Here is a 20510-nt window from a genome sequence, read left to right on the forward strand (position 1 = left end):
CTCCTTGATGTGATTCTGATATGATTCTGTGATTATTGTATTTCAATAAATGTTACATGAATAGTGTCAAAACCAAATTTGGTCTCCAAAGTGTCTCATTGATCTAAACTACCTTATTATTCCTTGAACACTCTGCAAAAAGAACAGGAACCTCTTTGGGTTTATAACACTCCCACTGTTTGGGCCTTCAACTCCCAGAATTCCTGACAATTGAACAAACCCGTTAGGACTTCTGGGAGTTGGAGGCCCAAGCAGCTGGAGGGCCGCAGTTTGAGGATGCCTGGTGTAGATAATCCATAGTGACCATCAGTGAGGACTTGAAACTCAGACTTCCATTACAAAAGTACAGTGTTATGCCAATGCATTTGGATTCATATTTACCACTCTGCAAAAATCTTTGCACCCATTAGAAGTGATTGTGATCTCAAACAGTAAGGCAAAAAAGATAATTCTCTTTAAACATGGATTTGTGAATTAGAGAGATAACCCTAGTGTGCCTGGTGTTAAATACAGGACTAGGCCATCTCACCTGTATTCAGATCACAAGAAAGGAGATTCCACCTGAACATTAGGAAGAACTTTAACAGCAAGGGTTGTTGGACAATGAGAAAGATTTTCAATGAGATGGGCTCTCCATCTCTGAAGGTTTTTAAACAGAGGCTGGATGGGCTTCTTTCAAAAATGCTTTAGTCACATGACGAGCGGATGGATAAAATCACGCTTGTGGTCCCTTTCAGCTCTGCAATTCTTTGATTCCTTTATCAGTTTATTTTTTCTTGGGAAGCATTTGAAATATAAGGACCTTATTTAGATTTTTCTGTTTGCTTTGCTTCGTTTGTAAATATTGTTTCCCACTGTGTATTTTAGGCTTTGAAGAGTTAGAAACAAATTGAAAAATACCCAACCATATAAAATAACTCACCCCAAAAAACAGGAAAATGTGTCCATAGAGAGAAAGCAAGAGGCACATTAATTCAGGCAAAGAGAGAGAAAGATTTCCACTACAAAGTCTCTATTTGTCTTCTGCAGTGGAAATAATAACCCTTTGTACAATCTGAAGGAATAAAGAGTCTCCACTTTCAATCAACTTCTGTAGATTGCATGTTTGCTATTTCCTGCTTTTAGCTGAGATAAAAAGGCCAAATTAATGCCAGATAGGTCTCCCTTCACCTGTTTTAAACTGAAAATTGTGAGCCTGAAAGAATCATAGAATGATAGAATCAAACAGGTGGAAGAGACCTCATGGGCCATCCAGTCCAACCACCTGCCAAGAAGCAGGAATATTGCATTCAAATCACCCCTGACAGATGGCCATCCAGCCTCTGTTTAAAAGCTTCTAAAGAAGGAGCCTCCACCACACTCCAGGGCAGTGAGTTCCACTGCTGAACGGCTCTCACAGTCATGAAGTTCTTCCTAATGTTCAGATGGAATATCCTCTCTTGTAGTTTGAAGCCATTGTTCCGCGTCCTAGTCTCCAAGGAAGCAGAAAACAAGCTTGCTCCCTCCTCCCTGTGGCTTCCTCTCACATATTTATACATGGCTATCATATCTCCTCTCAGCCTTCTCTTCTTCAGGCTAAACATGCCCAGCTCCTTAAGGCGCTCCTCATAGGGCTTGTTCTCCAGGCCCTTGATCATTTTAGTCACCCTCCTCTGGACACATTCCAGCTTGTCAATATCTCTCTTGAATTATGGTGCCCAGAATTGGACACAATATTCCAGGTGTGATCTTGCCAAGGAAAAAGCCAAGTTCTAGGACCTAGTTGTCAATGCTGGAAGCCAATTCTTAAAATACAGTCCCATTACATATACATCTGTCCATCTATTACCTTGCTAAATAAATTCATTAAAATTGTTTTGCATTGTCTGCTTGCAGAATTACAGTTTTCTACTTGCAGAATTCGGATTTGGGGTTCAGGGAACAAGCAAACCAAAATTCTAAAAGTGGATAGTTTTGCTCCAAAATGTTCTACTGATCTTGTAACAGGGAGGAGGTTCCACTTCATAGAGTCACAGAGTTGGAAGAGATCCCAAGGGCCATCCAGTCCAACCCCCCTTCGGTTTGGCAGGAATACGAATTCAAAGCACTCAAGTTAAACATAAGCCAACAATGTCATGTGGCAGCAAAAAAAGCCAATGGGATTTTGGCCTGCATAAATAGGAGTATAGTATCTAGATCCAGGGAAGTCATGCTCCCCCTCTATTCTGCCTTAGTCAGACCACACCTGGAATCACACTGTGTCCAATTCTGGGCACTGCAATTGAAGGGAGATGTTGACTTTAAGTTGGAATGTGTCCAGAGGAGGGCAACTGAAATCATCAAGGGTCTGGAGAACAAGCCCTATGAGGACGGTTAAAGAGCTGGGCATGTTTAGCCTGCAGAAGAGAAGGCTTATAAGAGACATGATAAGGGCCATGTATCAAGAGGTGAGCAGAATTCATAGAGAAGAGGGAGCAAGCTTGTTTTTTCTGTCCTGGAGACTAGGGCATGGAACAATGGCTTCAAACTACAGGAAAGAAGATCCCACCTGAACATGATGAAGAACTTCCTGATGGTGAGGGCTGTTCAGCAGTGGAACTCTCTGCCCCGGAGTGTGGTGGAGGCTCCTTCTTTGGAGGCTTTTAAACAGGAGGGGTGGCCATCTGTCGGGGGTGCTTTGAATGCAATTTTCCTGCTTCTTGGCAGAATGGGGTTGGATGGGATGGCTCACCAGGCCTCTTCCAACTCTAGGATTCTATGATTCCACAGATGGCCATCCCGCCTCTGCTTAAAAGTCTCCAGAGAAGATGACCAAAATAGATTCTCGAGCAACATTCTCCTGTTGAACACCTCTTACCATTCTTAATGTTTATTGAATCCATTGCTTCATGTCCTAACCTCTACAGCAGCAGAAAACAAGCTTTCTTCCTCCTCAATGTGACATCCTTCTAAATATTTTAATGTGGCTCTCATGTCTCCTCTCCACCTTCTCTTCTCCAAACTAAACAATAATAATCCCTAAACGACTCCGGCCCAGTTTACCTGTCCGAATGGATTCTCCCCTATGAACCATCAAGATTGTTAAGATCGTCTGGAGGGGCCCTGCTCTCGGTCCCACCAGCCTCGCAAGCGCGCCTGGTGGGGACGAGGGACAGGGCCTTCTCGGTGGTGGCCCCTCGGCTCGGAACTCCCTCCCACTGGAGATTAGAACTGCCCCTTTTCTCCTGACTTTTAGAAAACAGGTGAAAACTTGGCTCTGGAAACTGGCATTTGACGAGTGATTGTTCAAGTTCAAGAAACAAGTCTGTTCTGACCAATGCAGAATAGAGTGGAAGTGTGATTTCCCTCCATCTAAACACTCTACTCCTGTGGATGCAACTTAGAATTACACTGGCTTTTGTAGCTGCTGCATCACACTGTTGATTCGTGTTCAGCTTGTGATCTTGTAAGACTCCTAGATCCTGGGTTGTTGTAGGTTTTTTGGGCTATATGTCCATGTTCTAGAACAGTAGTTCTCAACCTGGGGTCCCCAGATGTTTTTGGACTACAACTCCCAGACATCCCAGCCAGTTTACCAACTTTTAGGGATTCTGGGAGCTGAAGGCCAAAAACATCGGGGACCCCAGGTTGAGAACCACTGTTCTAGAAGCATTCTTTCTTGACATTTTGCCTACATCTATGGCAGGCATCCTTAGAGGCTATGAGGTCCTAGATCCCTTTCACATAGACTGTTTTCAATCCAGGTGTCACACAGCCTTTATCAATGCACTTCATTTTATAACCTAAGTATCATACATTTCCCACTGTTGAAATTCGTTTTGTTAGTTTTGTACAATCCGCTCTCTGATCTGTTAAGACCAGTTTGGATCCGGAACCTGTGCTCTGGGACATTAGCTATTATACCTTCCCAATTTGGTGTTACCTGCAAATTTGATCAGCTTGCCTTCTATTCCCTCGAAGCCTCTTGCTTTCATGGTTCGAGAAGGTGGTTTTGGTGACTTCATGGATCCCTTCTCCTCTCCCCTCTTATCCAAAGCCTTACGCATGCAGTGTTACCTTTTTGAAATAAGAACCCTTCCCTCACCCTGCCTGTTGAATGAAAAGCTTGTTTGCGGACCTTCGGACTGTTGTGCAACACTGATTTCTTATTTTGTAATTAAATGTCAGAAGGAACTGAGGTTTAGCCTTGCTAATGGGGTTTTTCCTCCCCCTTCTCCCTCTTCCCCCCTTCGTTCCTTCCTTCCTTTCTCTGCAACGGATGCAGGATGACAGTACTAGCCACAGCGACCACCAAGACCCTATCTCACTAGCCGTGGAGATGGCAGCGGTCAACCACACCATCCTGGCATTGGCCCGGCAAGGAACCGGCGAGATCAAAACAGAGGCCCTAGACGACGACTGATGAAGCGACGGAGGGGGAGGGCTCCGAACCGGAAAAAAAAAACAAAACGGAAAAAAAGTAACTTAGTTTTAGACGTAGCACCTTAGCAGCCTTTTTTCCTGGTCCCTAAATATGTGTTCTTCTTAACAGTATAACTTTGCAGTCTCTTGTACGTCAAGTTAGCCGTTTAGGGTCTCGTCCTGTGGAGATGGCATTGTGCCCTCTTGAGTCTGCGTATAAACTCCCAGTATTAACTTAACTCCCAGTCCAATACGTAACCAAACTGACTGACCTCCCTCTCCTGGTGTCCGCCTGCTCCTTCCCTTCTCCTGGCTAGTTGAAAACCTTTGCTGCTCTGTCTTATAGCATTCCATGACCGTGCTTCCGGGTATGTGAGGGAGCCCTCAATTCCCTTAGCCTTAGGCTAAATGTGTGTACAGAATACCGCCGATGCCACCACCACCGCCACCTTCGATTTTCTCTTCTCCCCCTTTTCCAAGACTTGAAAGAAAGACCAACTGGGGTTATGTGGTTCCAAGAGCAATGGCTGCCATATTGGGAGTGCTTGGCTGAACATGGGCAAATGGTTGAGCTGTTAGCTGTTTCAGCATCGGGTCGACAGTCAACAATAAGCTATGCTTTTCTTGTCCATGACTCACGGTTATTTATGTCTTTCTTTGCTTGTGGTGCTGTGTTCAGAATGTCCCAGGCCCCTTCTACACTGCCACATAAAACCCAGATTATCTGCTTTGAACTGGATTATATGGCAGTGTAGACTCATACAATCCAGTTCAAAGCAGATAATATGATTATGTTAGATTATATGGCAGTGTAGATGGGGCCCCAGATGGTTGGGAACAAGGGGAAAGTGCCTCCCAACTCAATTTGGTTGGTGCTCACTGCTCAGAGCCTTTCTGTTTTCATTGCAAACTGTTTTCTATGTTTGAACAAGTAAGTCTCCTGTGTAAACCCAAAGTTCCCATTTTCCATGGATAGTGCTCACTGTACCTTTGAAAGAGTTCCAGGTAGGACCTTTTGTTGGGCCACCACTGAGGTAGCGGGTGGGGAAGGGGTGCTTCCATATTAAGCTGTGTTTGGCGTGTTCACGTGTAATGTCTATCCATAAATAAGCCCTAAAAAGTTCAGTAAGGCCTATTCCCAGGCAAGCATGCATAGGTTTGCACTTTCAGCCATCCCAAGGACATCTACCAGATACTCATCTTAGGTATATCTAGTGCCTCATTCAGATGTTGGTGGAGAGGCCTCCTATAGATGTTAGGAGGGATGTCTCACATCCTCATTTCCTTTGGGGTGGGTAGATCCAACATGAAGTGCAACTCCACTTGCCCTTCAATCTCAATGATTAGAAGTTGGGAAGACTCTGCTGGAAGCCCTTGTTCCCTTTTATGTCCCTCTTCCTCCATTTAAGGACCATCATGTTCTGAAGGAAAGTCCAGTCACCATCTCCCATCATCTCCCCACTGCCCCACTTCTTGGAAACATGTGTTTTCTCAGCACACCAATCCTCATGAGTTCTGGTAGGCCCATCAGAGCGTGCAACAACAGCTGTGTCTTTTCTGTATAGCTAGTCCATCCATGGGTTGTTCTTTCTCATGAGAACATGGGATGTCTATTCTGTCTGTCTCTATTTTCCATATTGTTCAGATTCCAGAAAGTAGCACCAGGCTGGGCAGGTTGTAAATAATCACTGGAAGCCATATTTAAGAAGGAGATTGGACGTTACCTCAGTGTTCATTTGTTCCCACAATGGAAGGCTGGTTACCTTTTCCTTTCTTTTGTGTTGTTGTTATTGTTGGCCCCACCCTACCAGTTGGACTGAAACGTTTAAAAAATACAGCAGTACATCCCTAATGTTATGTGAAGCAAATCTATTTCTAAATAGCATAAGTGAATCACTTATATTTTTTGTGTTGATCTTAATCATATAATGTAGCACTTTGGTTACCTTACCCCGCCCTTTTAAATGAAAAAATCTATATATTTGTATTTCATAATTTTTTTGGGTTTTTTTTACAAAAAATAATAATTGGATAAGTCCAAATAAAATACTGTAAACTCACATGACAGAGTCATCCCATGTTATATCCTTGGCACGTACTATTGGGAACAATCTCTGATGGAAAGGCCTTGGGCATACAGCATCCTCCTGGGACCTTCCACTGTATATATTCCACTAAATGAATGAGCCCTCATGCAAGTGTGTCACATTGGCACTACAGGTGTTCCTCATAGTTCATACTTCCTCTGTGTGGGAGCTTGCTCCTCGTTATGTTCGTCAGCCCTTGGATACTAACATCAGTGAAATATGACACAGAAGAGGTTCATTGCATTCCAAATGTTGTCGTTCAGCACCCCTGTTTTGGGCAGCATAGGCACCTTTCAGTTGCACATGATGCACAAAGGGGACATCCAAACTGCCTCCACGAAACCAGTAAGGAGCTGAGTCACACACACTCACGCATATGAATGCCACAATTGTTTGTGTCTTGGTTTCTTTGTTTACTATGCCCTTACTCATTATTTTTATGTTGAATATTAAAATTGGAGCTTGAAAATGTTCCTTTAGGTTGGGGTGTAAAACCTCTAGAACCCTCTAGCCAGAAATGATAATAGGGATTCTGAAAAGAAATGTAGCTCAAAAAGGAACATTTCCAAGCTCTGAGAAAAAATAAAGATAAAGGGACTCAAAGGATTGGGATTCTTACTATGTTGAAATGGGCTAGAGGTGAAATCAAGGAGCAGAGCATCTCAGAGTTGGTTTTGCCTGTTCTGTGTGCTAGTTCCGTATTGTGGGTAGCTCCACATGTTCCGAAATACTGGTCTTCTCATTTCCCTCCATCCGTCTTGACTGCTCTGAGGAGGCAGGAAAAATGGAGAAAGCGATGGGAGGTGGGAATGACCCAGTTCCAGAGTAGTGTGGACACAGCTTGGGGTGCAATTGTTCTTGAGCCTGGCTAGATCATGTTAGGCACCACCCGAGTACATGCTAAAAATAAGTGAATCTGTGTGGTTGCGTAAGTCATGGAAGTCTCTTCTTTTGGAGAACATGATGTTGGGATCTTATCAGTTGGGTAGAGACACAAAGCTAAGGTTGCACAGTTCACTAACTGTTGACTCCATGTTTTGGAGGCTACCAATGGGCCTTTGTTGAATCAGATTGTTTATCTTTCTCCTGACTGATACTAGGTTCTCTGATTAGGCAACGAGCAATGGGCCATAGCTAGGTATCTGCTAACATTGGCTTTTTTGTCCTTTTAACTGCAGTTGGGATCTTCTGGATTCATGATGTTGTCTTTGTCCCCAAAAGATTCCTCAGAAAATTTTTTGAGGAGGTATTATTTGCACCTTTGTGTATTCAGACAAGCAGGTCAAATCATGAGAGCTTCACCATTTCAGCTCTTTGTCTGGTGGCATCCCATTTGGTTAACATACTGAATTTTCTTGGCCCCGTCTTGTCTTGTATGTTAAAACTAACTTAGTAAACAGTTGTCTTCTGCTATGTCTGTCTGCTTGGAGGAAATCCAGGAATAGTTTTAGCTTTAGACTCAGGGATGAGTGAGCTTAGTTTTTTAGTTGCGGATGGAATATCTTGTCATGATGATCATCAACATCTTTTCTCTTTTTCTCTTCGCCAAGGAATAAAAAAGTGGGGGATTTGTTGTGCATTTTTGTAGGATGATGACCTGGCAAATCTGTAGCTGGCCCAGTGGAATTTTACCTCATCATTTGTACAACAGTCACACTCTGAGATGACTTGTGAGGACATTTTTGTCATCATTAGCCTTCTGTTGTTCCTTTGGCTTTTGTTTTTTCCTTTGCACTGGTTCCAATAATACACTGGTGGCCAACTTTTAAAGTTATATATGCGCACATAAGTTGTCCACTTGCAGTATTATATCTTCTCACATGTTGCCGTGCAGAGTTGCTCCTTCTTTGCCTTAAGATTGTTTGCTGTTTTCCAATTTGTAAAAGAGCTGTGGAGTTGTGTGAGTTTGTGGTTTTATCCAGCTTGTGTAGCAGTATGCTAAACCCAATTGCTAGTTCCAATGAAGCCTGGGAAGGCAACTGCATGGCCCTCCTGATGTTGTTGACCTACAACTCTCATCCATCTTTGGCAGCATAACATATGGTGAAGAATGCTGGGTGAATCCCCACTTGCCCGTAGAACCTCACTGGGTGACCCTGAGCAAATCCTATCATTTCAGCGGGATCCCAGGAAAGCAAAGACGACCTGACCCCCCATTTTGAAGAAATCTCGTCAAGAAAACCCAGTGACAGCTTTGTCTTGAGGTCACCATGAATCAGAAATGACTTGAAATCACACAATGACAACAGTAGTTCTCTTTTGATGTAGGTTCTGGGTTTCCAAGGGCACAGCTCAAATGTGAGAAAAACTCTCTCCAGAAATTTCTTTACATATTATCATGAAGTAGCAACACTAAAAGTTTAACAGGCATCTTCAGTAGATTACATGGAAGTTACTCCTTCCCCTCCTGCTATTGCTGCATCCCAAAAGCTGTATAGTCTTTATCTTAGAAAGGTGAGAACAGTTATATGTTGCAGTTCAGAGTAGAATCTGAAGCAAAATCATTTTTCAACTGACATGCAAGCTCTCAGTAGGAGGTTGCCCATTGGAATCCATCCTGGGTGAGTGACTTTGTTTCATTCCTGCTCAAACTTGAATGAAAAGTTGTCTGATTGGGATGGAGTTAATAACTTTGCCTTAGCTCAAAGTCCAGGCTGAGTGACCCTTATCTGAAATTCAGAAATCCAAAATACTCTGAAATTGTCCATGTGAGTGGCTGAGATAGTGATTTTCCTTTTTGATGGTTCACTTCACTTTGTACACAAATTTTTTATTTTTTAATTGTGTACAAAATTATCTCCTGGCCAGATCTATAAGATGTATATGAAAAGCCATTGAATTTCATGTTTAGATTTTGATCCCATCTCCATTATATATATGCTGGTGTTCTGAAATCTGGTGGAGAGCGGGATCTAAAATAAGAAATTCATCTTGTCTCAAGCGTTTTGGATAAAGGATACTCAACCTGTACTTCCATTTGTGCTAACTTGGACATCTGGTTTTTCCCAAGTTCTACCTCATATTCTATCCTGTTCTGATAGAAGCTCAGAATCAATTTTTAGACTCAATTGGAGAGTATAAATTATTTGAGGGTAGACGAGAACAAAGCTTGCGCGTCCTCCTTGATCCAAGAACAAGCACATTTCAATACGTCAAAGGCAGTTGTTGAATGAATGTCACCCACTATAGATGAGTGACATTAAGATATGGACAAATTTTAGGCATGTAGGCAAGTCTTATTATGTTGTGGGTGTGAATGCATTAGTTTTCTGTTCTTTGAATGAAGAAAAGATGGGGGAGCATATCTTGATTCCCTAAAGTGGGTGTTGAAAAGCCCCAGTTCACAGCCCTCAATTGGACTTGAGACCTCCTCAAGAAACTTGCAGGGAAAAGGTGAACTGAAGGCTTTGACAGCTTGTGATTCAAGTATATTATTTTAGGATAACCTCCCCAACCCCAGGAACATGGGCTGCCCTTGAATGGAAGACACTTTTCTCTCTTCAGGAGAAATAATGGAAACATGAACAGCAATATTTCCTGATTTAACTATTTGCACCGAGCACTCTGTGCCACCACTTTAAAATATTCTTTTAATTTTCACTGAATCAAGCCACAGACGTGCAGTGCGGTTGAGTTTGCTCTTAGTGAGTTAGTTAATTTAAAAAAGAGGGAATTTTTTTTTATTCTATTGCAAAGAGATGCTTATTTTATGTTCCGCAGTCAAGCTCCTCTGTTGGTTTGACATTAAAATTAATGGCTTCTCCATCTTCTCAAATAACATTTGCAGGCTGAAGTCTCCTGCCATCACTTTTAATGTTTGCTTTTTCTGTACAAAATATTGGACCCCTACCTTCCCATGCTGCTCATGCTCACATCATGGTAGAAATGGAAAGTAATTGATCATCATCATCTCATGACTACCACCCATGTTAAAACCATTGTGAAAATTATTGAACTTTTTGGAAAGTAATGGTAGCTCCTCACCAACCCATGAAAAAGTTGTGGATCTTCTCAGACTATTTGATCTTTAGATGGTAACACTTGGGGAGGTGAAAGGCAATAGGAAAAGGCAAGGGCCATGTTAGAGGTGGATATAATCAGTCAAGGATGCTATGGATTTGTACTTGCAGCTCCTCAGCAAGTGTGTCTTGGAGGTCTTTCAGTCCTAGGTCCACCATAAGTCAAAGGTGACCAGATGCCATCTAGCAGCAACATTGCTTGTGCTACATTTTTGTGTCTTCAGGTATAACCATGTTGGCTATACAGGAAAATCCAAATTCCACAAAAGTGATACCTTTATTGGCCAACCAATAAAATTCACAAAATATATAATGAAAGCTTTTGAAGCTTCATTGGTTTTTTCATAGACAAAAGTGTTAAAAATCATACAGGAGAAGAAAAGTTAGGATGGGTTGTTGTAGATTTTTGGGGCTATATGGCTATGTTCTAGAAGCATTCTCCCTGATGTTTCACCTGCATCTATGGCAAGCATCCTCAGAAGTTGTGAGATTGTGAGGACCTCACAACCTCTGAGGATGCTTGCCAAAGATGCAGGTGAAACGTCAGGAGAGGATGCTTCTAGAACATGGCCATATAGCCTGAAAAACCTACAACAACCCAGTGATTCCAGCCATGAAAGCCTTCGACAAAAGTTAGGATGCTAGCGTCACAGGCCCACATTTTGTCTGAGATGTTACTGTTGTTGTCAGTTAGGATGGTCAAGAGAGATCTCAATGCAGCAGAGCTACCACCTCGCATTTGGCCTCATGGGGATTAGGGACAAAGGACAATAGAAAATCATCTCCATTAGCAAAGTGTCACCCCTATTGTGTGCAAAGCTGTTTTGCAATTACTAAAGCACTTGTAGAGTTTGTGAATTGGCCACCAAGTTTTCCATATCTTCCACTTCAGTAAAGTCAGTATGATATCGCTGTTGTACAACTGAAGTAGCTCTTAATTGTAGGTCATCCAAGATGTGCAGGTTTTCTCTTCCATAGTCTTGACTTTGGAACTGCAGTATGACCCCTGTATCCACAGGGGATAACTTCACAGACTTTGTGTGGACATCTGAAACCATGGACAATAGCAAATTGTATTCTTTTCAATGGGGTCAACATGGAAGTAATGAGAATTGGATATAGATTTTACAGGAGGCTCCATGTGAATAATTGAATAAGTGAAATAATGGGTAAGTAACACCACTCGCACATCGATTCTGTAGATAAGGGGGGTCATACTGTATTCTAAACTCCTCTCCATATTTCTGACTCTCGCTTTGTGATCATCTTTAAGATTGTAACATAGGATAACACTGTCATATAGTCTTCCTAGAGTAAACGAAGAATGCTATTCAATGCCTTCCAAAAGGATCCATATTAATATGCACACGTGGACTCCTTTTATGAGCAAATGCCACTTTATTTTCTGTTCAGTCTTGCCTTGTTTGGTTGTGTTGTGTTAGGGAAAGCCAAGCTTGCTTGGAGGTGATTAAGAAATGTGGGATTTTCTACCAGGAGTAACTTCTATGGTCATATATTTAGAAAAGGGCTATATTTAGGTCCATTTGCACTCTGTACTATTTTCTTTTCAGTGATGGGGCTGGAAAGACCTCTAGGCAATAATTGTCACTTTATGTGGGTTTGCCCATTATTGGTGGAGGCTCCTTCTTTGGAAGCTTTTAAACAGAGGCTGGATGGCCATCTGTCAGGGGTGATTTGAATGCAATATTCCTGCTTCTTGGCAGAATGGGGTTGGACTGGATGGCCCATGAGGTCTCTTCCAACTCTAGGATTCTATGATTCTATGATGTCCAACTTACCTGGGTAGGTTTTGCTTTGATAAAACCCATGTCACAGCCTCTGTCTAATTTCTTCCAGCACTCTTAAGAATCAGGTCTATTGTTTCATGCGGTGTTGTTGCATATGATGGGCTTGCTAATGAACCTGCTACTGCATTGGTGGCTTCAGGGTGGCCAGTGTTTATATATGGCTTTGGAGTGCAATCTTTGCATTGATTTAGATTATCGTCTATTTAGCCCAATAGCTTCTATATCACCTGACTCTTCAGAGATTCAGGCAAAATCTTTTCTAGTCCTTCTGAACCTGTTATTGAATTTGGAAATCTTGATGGGCAGAGCAGTTGCTCTATCAGTGAGTTTTATCTCCCCACCCCCTAAAGAAAAGAAAGAAAAGTCTGGTGCAATCTCAATAAGATCTTGGATTGAGTCTTTCTGCAAGAGGAAATTCCAAGTATTTGTAGATGATAGATTTTGTACAAGAACTAGCATCAACACAGGAGCTACCCACATGCCACACTAAGATTTATTTATTTTTTGTCGTGTCAGGAGCGACCTGAGAAACTGCAAGTTGCTTCTGGTGTGAGAGAATTGGCCGTCTGCAAGGACGTTGCCCAGGGGATGCCCAGATGATTTTTTTAATGTTTTATCATCCTTATGGGAGGCTTCTCTCATGTCCCCGCATGAGGAGCTGGAGCTGATAGAGGGAGCTCATCTGCCTCTCCCCGGATTCGAACCCGCGACCTGTCGGCCTTCAGTCCTGCGGGCACAGGGGTTAAACTCACTGCGCCACCAGGGGCTCCAGCCACACTACAATGAGGAACTTGGAGAACTGTAGTCTAAACAAGTAAGCTTCTCCAATCTCTGATCTTGGTTGTTTTTCCCCCTTAAGAACAAACTCAGTGTCTTGTTTCTTCTGTAGCTGTAGCCGAATGACCTCCCAAAACCCATCAGCTGGCAAAACTTCTGATTCTTGAGGTTCCTTTTTTCACTTTTAACCACCCCCCTTCCATGTTAGAATATTTACTCAGGTTTTAGTAGCACTGGTGACCATCTTGAAAGATGTTAATTCTTTTCCCTTATTGTGTCTTATTTTTAATTTGCTGCATATGGATTTTCTGTTGTCCTCTTCCTTCCCTTCCTCTCTTCTCACTGTCTTTGCCATCCAACCTGTTCACTAATGTCCCATTTAGGACTTGGCAGGATAAAAGTTCAATAAAATCGTGGCTTTGCTTTGGAGTTTGGGAGAGAGAGGGAAAAAACAACAACATTGGAACCAATGTAGACCTGATGGTTGTTTACTGGAAGAAGGGGAAATCTAGTCCATTGTCTTGTTTTCTACTGTGGCCAGATAGAGATATCTCTACGAAGCGAACAAGTAGGTCATGATGGCAACTGCTGGTGTTTATTACCTGGCAAAATGGAAATCCCATATAACAATATTGACTTGTGGATTTGCCTAGACGCAATGATAGCCCATAAAGTTTGTTACAGTTGGAAAAAAGTCATCTAGAGCCGTGGTTCTCAACCTGTGGGTCCCCAGATATTTTGGCCTTCAACTCCCAGAAATCCTAACAACTGGAAAATTGGCTGGGATTTGTGGGAGTTGTAGGCCAAAACACCTGGAGACCACAGGTTGAAAACCACTGATCTAGAAAGAGACCATAGTGCCAAAACATTTATATAATATTTTATTCAGGATATTTTTTCTTTTATGTCTTGAGTTGATCTTCTGTTAGAATTGTATTTGGATGTCCATTTGGATGTTAATTTGGGCAGATGCCAAGCTTATGGCCAGAATGTTTGAGTCAACTGGTTGGCTTGGGGTTCTGAATAATAATAGATGGTATTCTAGCAGAGAGGTTTCTCTGTTGCCCCTGTGTTATAAGTCATTGGACCATTTCTCCAATGACTTATAATATTCCCACGCAATCTTGAAATATTTGTTTTCATAATAATGCTGCATTGTTTTTCTGGAACTCCACCTTGATCTTTGGATTTCCATTCTATGATTCAGGAAATATGGAGAAATATTCCTGCCATATTCCAAGAGATTCTCCAAAACTAGTAAGATTCATATCCCCAAGAGTTTTTTATCTCACTTTGTCATGTTTTTGACAGAGAAGGTATAGTACTGAGATAAGGAAAGCGTCCCTCATTTCTAGATCAGACGTAACCAGTTTTCAACCAGTTTTCAACAATGAGATCTTCAGGAATCTTTGGTTTCCATTACCAATTGTCTCTATGGACTTTGGCGAGTCTTCTGAATGCTCTGAACATCTCTTGTGCCCCCCTCCACTTGTAGTTTCCATTTCTTTAAAAAGTGCCTATTATGAGTAACCCAATTTTGATGGTGAAGGGGAGGCACCGACTGAGCTTGTGTTTTACCCCCTTGAGATAAAAATGAAACAGAAGGCTCTCTCACCTCTGCATGCCTTCCTTTTGCAGAATTTGGAGCAGGGAACCCGGAATGTGAATCTACTGCTGATAAAAGCTGGATAGAAGCCATGATTGCTTCCTCCATTGCCTCCCTCTCTCTTTTTTCCTTGAATTCTGTTTCTGAGGAACCTCTTCTAAGGCTCTTCAGGCATTGCTAGAGAGATAATTTCAATCTGTGATTTTGGTGGTGTCTGGGTGAGATGATCTTTCCCAAGCTTTTGTAGAACATATGTATCACTTGTACATGGCCTCCAATGTAGAGCAAGGCAGTCCTTCAAACCCAATTGCTATTATGAAGCTCTGTTAGGAGGTGTCTCTCAAGATTCAGATCTTGACCATATGCTTTTACTGCTGTCTGCTCTACTGTGACATTTCCTATGTTTTGTTTCATGAAAGTGGCAGCTCCTACAACTGTTGCCTTATATCTCCTCCCGATATGATTGTGGCATCTGATATAGGTTAACAGCCCCCACCATAACAGTTGTGCTCCAGGTATGATAGGCAACCATTGTGATCCTGCCCCTTCTGCCCTGGCCAGTCATCATGAGGAGCCTGATTCTAGATGGGTGATGCTTTGCTCTAAATAGGGAAATGGATTGTGCGGCCTTCCAATATTGGAAGATTAGATAGAGTTCCTCACTGCAATCCCACAAATACAGTTGATAAACCCAACTAGAATAGAGCCATTACATCTACTGCTGAATGGTAAGGCAGAACTTCCATAAAAACCATTGACTTGATAAATTGATTCTAACTGAGTCCCTCAATCCCTTATTTGTGCATTTACATATCCCCTAAGAAATCTTTTCTTCAAATTGACTAGCATTTTCTGCAATGTCTGGATCACATAAGCAGGCTTCCAAAAATGTGAGTTCAATTTCCCCTGCCCACATTGAAGCCTGCTATCTGGCGGAGAAGTTGAAAATCCCTCCCTAAAAGCGGAAACCCAAGGATTGCAGAGGAGGCAGCCATGGCAGTTAAAGTGGAACGATAACACTATAATTGGGTTGTGTAAATAGGCTCTTACTGAACATCCTGACATAATAAGGACAAGGGTTTCTTCAAATTAGAAGCGTGTGGGCACCATTGGAATCGACATCATATGAGTCAACTAGCAATCTCTTTTGGTCTCCTCCTTAGGGTACTGGCACCAATGTGAGTGAGCTGTGAGTGAGCATTGTCCAAACACTCTGGAATTGCAATGGTTCCCCCTTTGAAGGGCCCAACGGAGATTTTGCAGGGCAGGCAGAGAATGGCGGTAACTTTAAGACAGTATGCGACAATGCCATGCTTTCTTTCCTCTTGATTCTCAGTTGGGTGCTAGGCAAGAAGGTCAGTGTGGATGTTGGACTCAGCTGTCTTTTCAAAGTCAGCAGGAAAAAATGATGTGCCCTATATACCAAGCATGGGCAAACCTTGGCCCTCCAGGTGTTTTGGATGTCAGGAATAATGGGAATTGAAGTCCAAAACACCCGGAGGGCCAAGGTTTGCCCATACCTGCTATATACTCATGCCTCCTATATACTCATGTAAATTAACTCCCAAAAATTAACCCCAAAACATGGGCTGACTTATTCATGAGTTAATGTGAAGATTATTTATTGCGTTGCTTTATTTATTTGGGCTCAGCAGGAAAAAAAAAGGATGTACCCTATATATCAGTGGTTCTCAACCTGGGGTCCCCAGATGTTTTTGGCCTACAACTCCCAGAAATCCCAGCCAGTTTACCAGCTGTTAGGATTTCTGGGAGTTGTAGGCCAAAAACATCTGGAAACCCCAGGCTGAGAACCACTGCTATATATGAAGCGTGGGCAAACTTTGGTCCTCCAGGTGTTTTGGACTACCGGCTGTTAGGAACAATCGGAATTGGAAGTCCAAAACACCTAGAGGGCCAAAGTTTGCCCATGCCTGCTATATACTAATGTATAAGTCCAGAAATTGTCATCAAAAAATCAACCTCCAAAACATGGGCTGACTTATTCATGGGTCAATGCAAAGATTGGGTCAATCCTTCCTCCTCCAAAAAGAGGATCCATCCTGTTCTCTGAGCAGAGCAGCAAAAGGAGACATCTCAGTCCATTCTAGGATAATCCAAAGGAAGCACCAGTTCCTTCTACTCTCTCCACCATGGTGCCAATTCTGGTCCTTTTTTTAATGCCTAGGTGGGGAAATGCTGGTAGTGATAACCAGCTAGAATCATAGAATCAAAGAGTTGGAAGAGACCTCATGGGCCATCCAGTTCAACCCCTGCCAAGAAGCAGGAATATTGCATTCAAATCACCCCTGACAGATGGCCATCCAGCCTCTGTTTAAAAGCCTCCAAAGAAGGAGCCTCCACCACACTCCGGGGCAGAGAGTTCCATTGCTGAACGGCTCTCACAGTCAGGAAGTTCTTCCTCACTTCTGAGGATGCTTGCCATAGATGCAGGCAAAACGTCAGGAGAAGTGCCTCTGGAACATGGCCATATAGCCTGAAAAAACCCACAAGTTCTTAGTTCTTCCTCATGTTCAGATGGAACCTCCTCTCTTGTAGTTTGAAGCCATTGTTCCATTGTGTCCTAGTCTCCAGGGAAGCAGAAAACAAGCTTGCTCCCTCCTCCTTATGACTTCCTCTCACATATTTATACATGGCTATCATATCTCCTCTCAGCCTTGTCTTCTTCAGGCTAAACAGCTCCTGAGTTGGCGTTGGTGCATCCTCTCCATAGAATAACTCTCAACTTATCCATTGGTCATATCAAAATCTGCAATTTTGGGCCCAAAACCTGCCCTGAACGTACCCATGAGGTGGACTTATACATGAGTATATATATGACAGTGATGAGAGTCTCATCTTGCCCTAAAGTCAGTGAACATCAACAGCACCTTGGCTGGATACCTGCATCCAAATGAGCTGGCAGTGTGTTAGAAAGCCCTGGTTTTCATTTCGGACAGCGTCCATGTATTTCAGCAGTAGGAGAGCAATACTGTGGGGAGGAGCAGTGAGCATTGTGTTAGGAGCTTTTCCACTTGGAAACGGAACGGGAGCATGACCTGCGTGAAGGGAGATGGCAGCAGGGAGATGTTCCTCTTTCCGCATACGGACACAACGACCCATAACTCAATGTAGCAAAAATGGCGTTTTACTATAACCAGAGAGGGAGAGATTGTGTGAGTCCCCGGTCTCCTGTGTGTTTGGTTTTCAAGGTGTTTCCCCCCGCCTCTCTCCCGCGACTGTGGTGGCAATATACCCCCTGTGCCTGGTCTTTTTGTCTGCCATACTGTGTTCAGCCTACCTCAAGAGGTAAACCTGTGTGTCTCACTGTCCTGCAATCGCAATCCTCTTCTTTTTACCGCCTAATTTTCCACATGTAACACACACACACACAAACACTGGAATGTATGTTCGTCTCCTTCCCATCCGACCCCATTCCCCCTCCGGGTCCCTTTGCTGTTGCCACACCAACTCCTCTTGCAGATTGGATGCTGCTTTAAATGTGAAACAGAAGAAAAATTAAATAAAACGGTTGTTTTAAAAAAAAGCTATATAAGGAAGAGAGAGAAAAAAAAATAGAGAGAGAAAAAAATGTAAAAAAAAAAAACCTGAATGAAAAGCTAAAGCTGAATTTATAAGCCTTGTTGCATATGAGCCAAAAGTGCAAAAAGCTCCATATAATAAACTAACCTGCCACTCATATAAATATAAATATATATAAATATATTAAAAGAATCAGACTGTTCTACAAAATTGTGTATTTGTATTTTTGTGTACGTACAATTTTCTGCTAAGCAGAAGGAGGATGTAGTATAGGATGATGTGTGAGAGACTTTTTTTTAATCCAAATTTCTTTTGCTACTTATTTTTGTTAACATCCATTATGCCTGTCTTTGTCTTCTATATGTATGACACAGTTTGGGAAAAAGCTGCAGCCTCTCTCTCGGCTCCTCTTCACCTTTGTTTCCCCCCCGTTTTCCCCCCCAATTCCCTATTTCAATTACCCCATTTTTGATGAGACCTATGACCTCTGCAAAGTATTGAATGACAGATCGTGGTTGATAATAACATATGTTTATGATTTTTATAGGGAGTAGATTGTCATAAGGACACCAAGCTCAGCAATAGAACTGATTGTTCTAGTTCTTCTTTGTCTTAAGACAGAAGCAGGTAAAAATAATGCAGTCTATGGTCCGCATTTGGCCCTCCAAGCCTTCCCCCAATTTCTTAAACTTTGGTCTTGTGCCAATCCTACAAACACCATTCATTGTTGGGTTGTTTAAGTTTTATGGGCTGTATGGCTATGTTCCAGAAGCATTCTCTCCTGACGTTTCACCTGCACTTATGGCAGACATCCTTAGAGGTTGTGACAACCTCTGAGGATGCCTGCCATAGATGCAGGTGAAACATCAGAAGAGAATGCTTCTAGAACATGGCCATACAGCCCGAAAAACTTACAACAACCCAGTGATTCCTGCCATGAAAGCCTTCAATAATACATCATGCATTGTGTTAGCACAGTGGTTCCCAACCTTTGGGCCTCCAAGTGTTTTGGATTTCAACCCCCAGAAATCCCAGCTGGTAGAAACCGTGGGAGCTGAAGTCCAAAACACCTGGAGGCCCAAAGGTTGGGAACCACTGTGTTAGCAGAACCATGTAGAAATTCCCCAAACTCTTATGGCCATGGTTCTCAACCTGTGGGTCCCCAGATGTTTTGGCCCTCAACTTCCAGAAAACAGCTGGCAAATTGGCTGGGATTCCAGGGAGTTGTAGGCCAAAATACCTGGGAACCCACAGGTTGAGAACCACTGTCTTATGGGATCTAGGCCAGTCGTTCTCAACCTGTGGGTCCCCAGGTGTTTTGGCCTACAACTCCCAGACATCCCAGCCAGTTTACCAGCTGTTATGATTTCCAGGAGTTGAAGGCAAAAACATCTGGGGACCCACAGGTTGAGAACCACTGACTTGGCCAAGGAATGTGTTGGGTCATGTTGAAATCACTGCCACTGTTCAAAAGCAAAATGGCCACAATTGCTGTTGATATGCCCAACAAATCCCCAGAATGGGAGCAGGCTATGTATTGCTGAGAAGCATTTGTTTCAACAGATTTTTTTTTTTTGCACTAAATAGACTAAATGAATATCTATAACAATCACAGTGCTTGATGCCTCTCCTCTTTCTAAGGACACAAGTAGATGTCCATTCATGAATTGTTTCAGTTTAGGGATCTTTTCACCCTCTTGGTGAAATGCAAGTTTCACCAGGACCATTGTTGGTGAACCCTAAAGTACCTTTTCTCCCAGAATTGGTTAGTGCCTTGAGGTTTTTCTTTTTGTTTTTGCTTCCAGAGACACAAACAAACATTCAACCCAGAGATTCCTAGAGATCTGATCTCTGGCGGACTCTCTAGGTCCTCCAATGCGACTTTGTGATCAACCTCTGATGAAAGTTGACCCTACAGTTGTGGTGGAGGATCTAGATCAGACATGGGCAAACTATGGCCCTCAAGATGTTTTGGACTCCAACTCCCACAACTCCCAACAGCCTCAGGCCTAAGGCTGTTAAGAATTTGGGGAGTTGGGAGTCCAAAACACCTGGAGGGCCCAAGTTTGCACACACCTGATCTAGAGTTTTCTAGAGATTACATTTTAATCAAATTCGTGAGTATTCATATCTGCAAAAATCAAGCCCAGAAATGCTGAGTGTGGATGGTGTTTATGAAAAATTGCAAAGGATTGCAAAGGAGAGAATGCCTCTAGACCAGTGATTCTCAACCTGGGGTCCCCAGGTGTTTTTGGCCTACAACTCCCAGAAATCCCAGCTAGTTGACCAGCTG

General features: G+C 42.7%; 1 protein-coding gene across 10 annotated transcripts in view; it reads left to right on the forward strand.

Annotated features, from left to right (window-relative positions):
• Positions 1-4428, forward strand: part of HMBOX1 (homeobox containing 1) — a 141304-nt gene extending 136876 nt beyond the window's left edge. For all 10 annotated transcript variants that reach the window (XM_060754672.2, XM_060754662.2, XM_060754668.2 and 7 more), the window contains one exon: positions 4244-4428. In XM_060754672.2, the coding sequence (XP_060610655.2) occupies positions 4244-4248 (5 nt within the window). In that variant the 3' untranslated portion in view covers positions 4249-4428. The remainder of the gene's footprint in view (positions 1-4243) is intronic.
• The last annotated feature ends 16082 nt before the right edge of the window (positions 4429-20510 follow it).

The sequence above is a fragment of the Anolis sagrei genome, chromosome 1 (genome assembly GCF_037176765.1).
Source record: "Anolis sagrei isolate rAnoSag1 chromosome 1, rAnoSag1.mat, whole genome shotgun sequence".
Lineage (NCBI taxonomy): Eukaryota > Metazoa > Chordata > Lepidosauria > Squamata > Dactyloidae > Anolis > Anolis sagrei.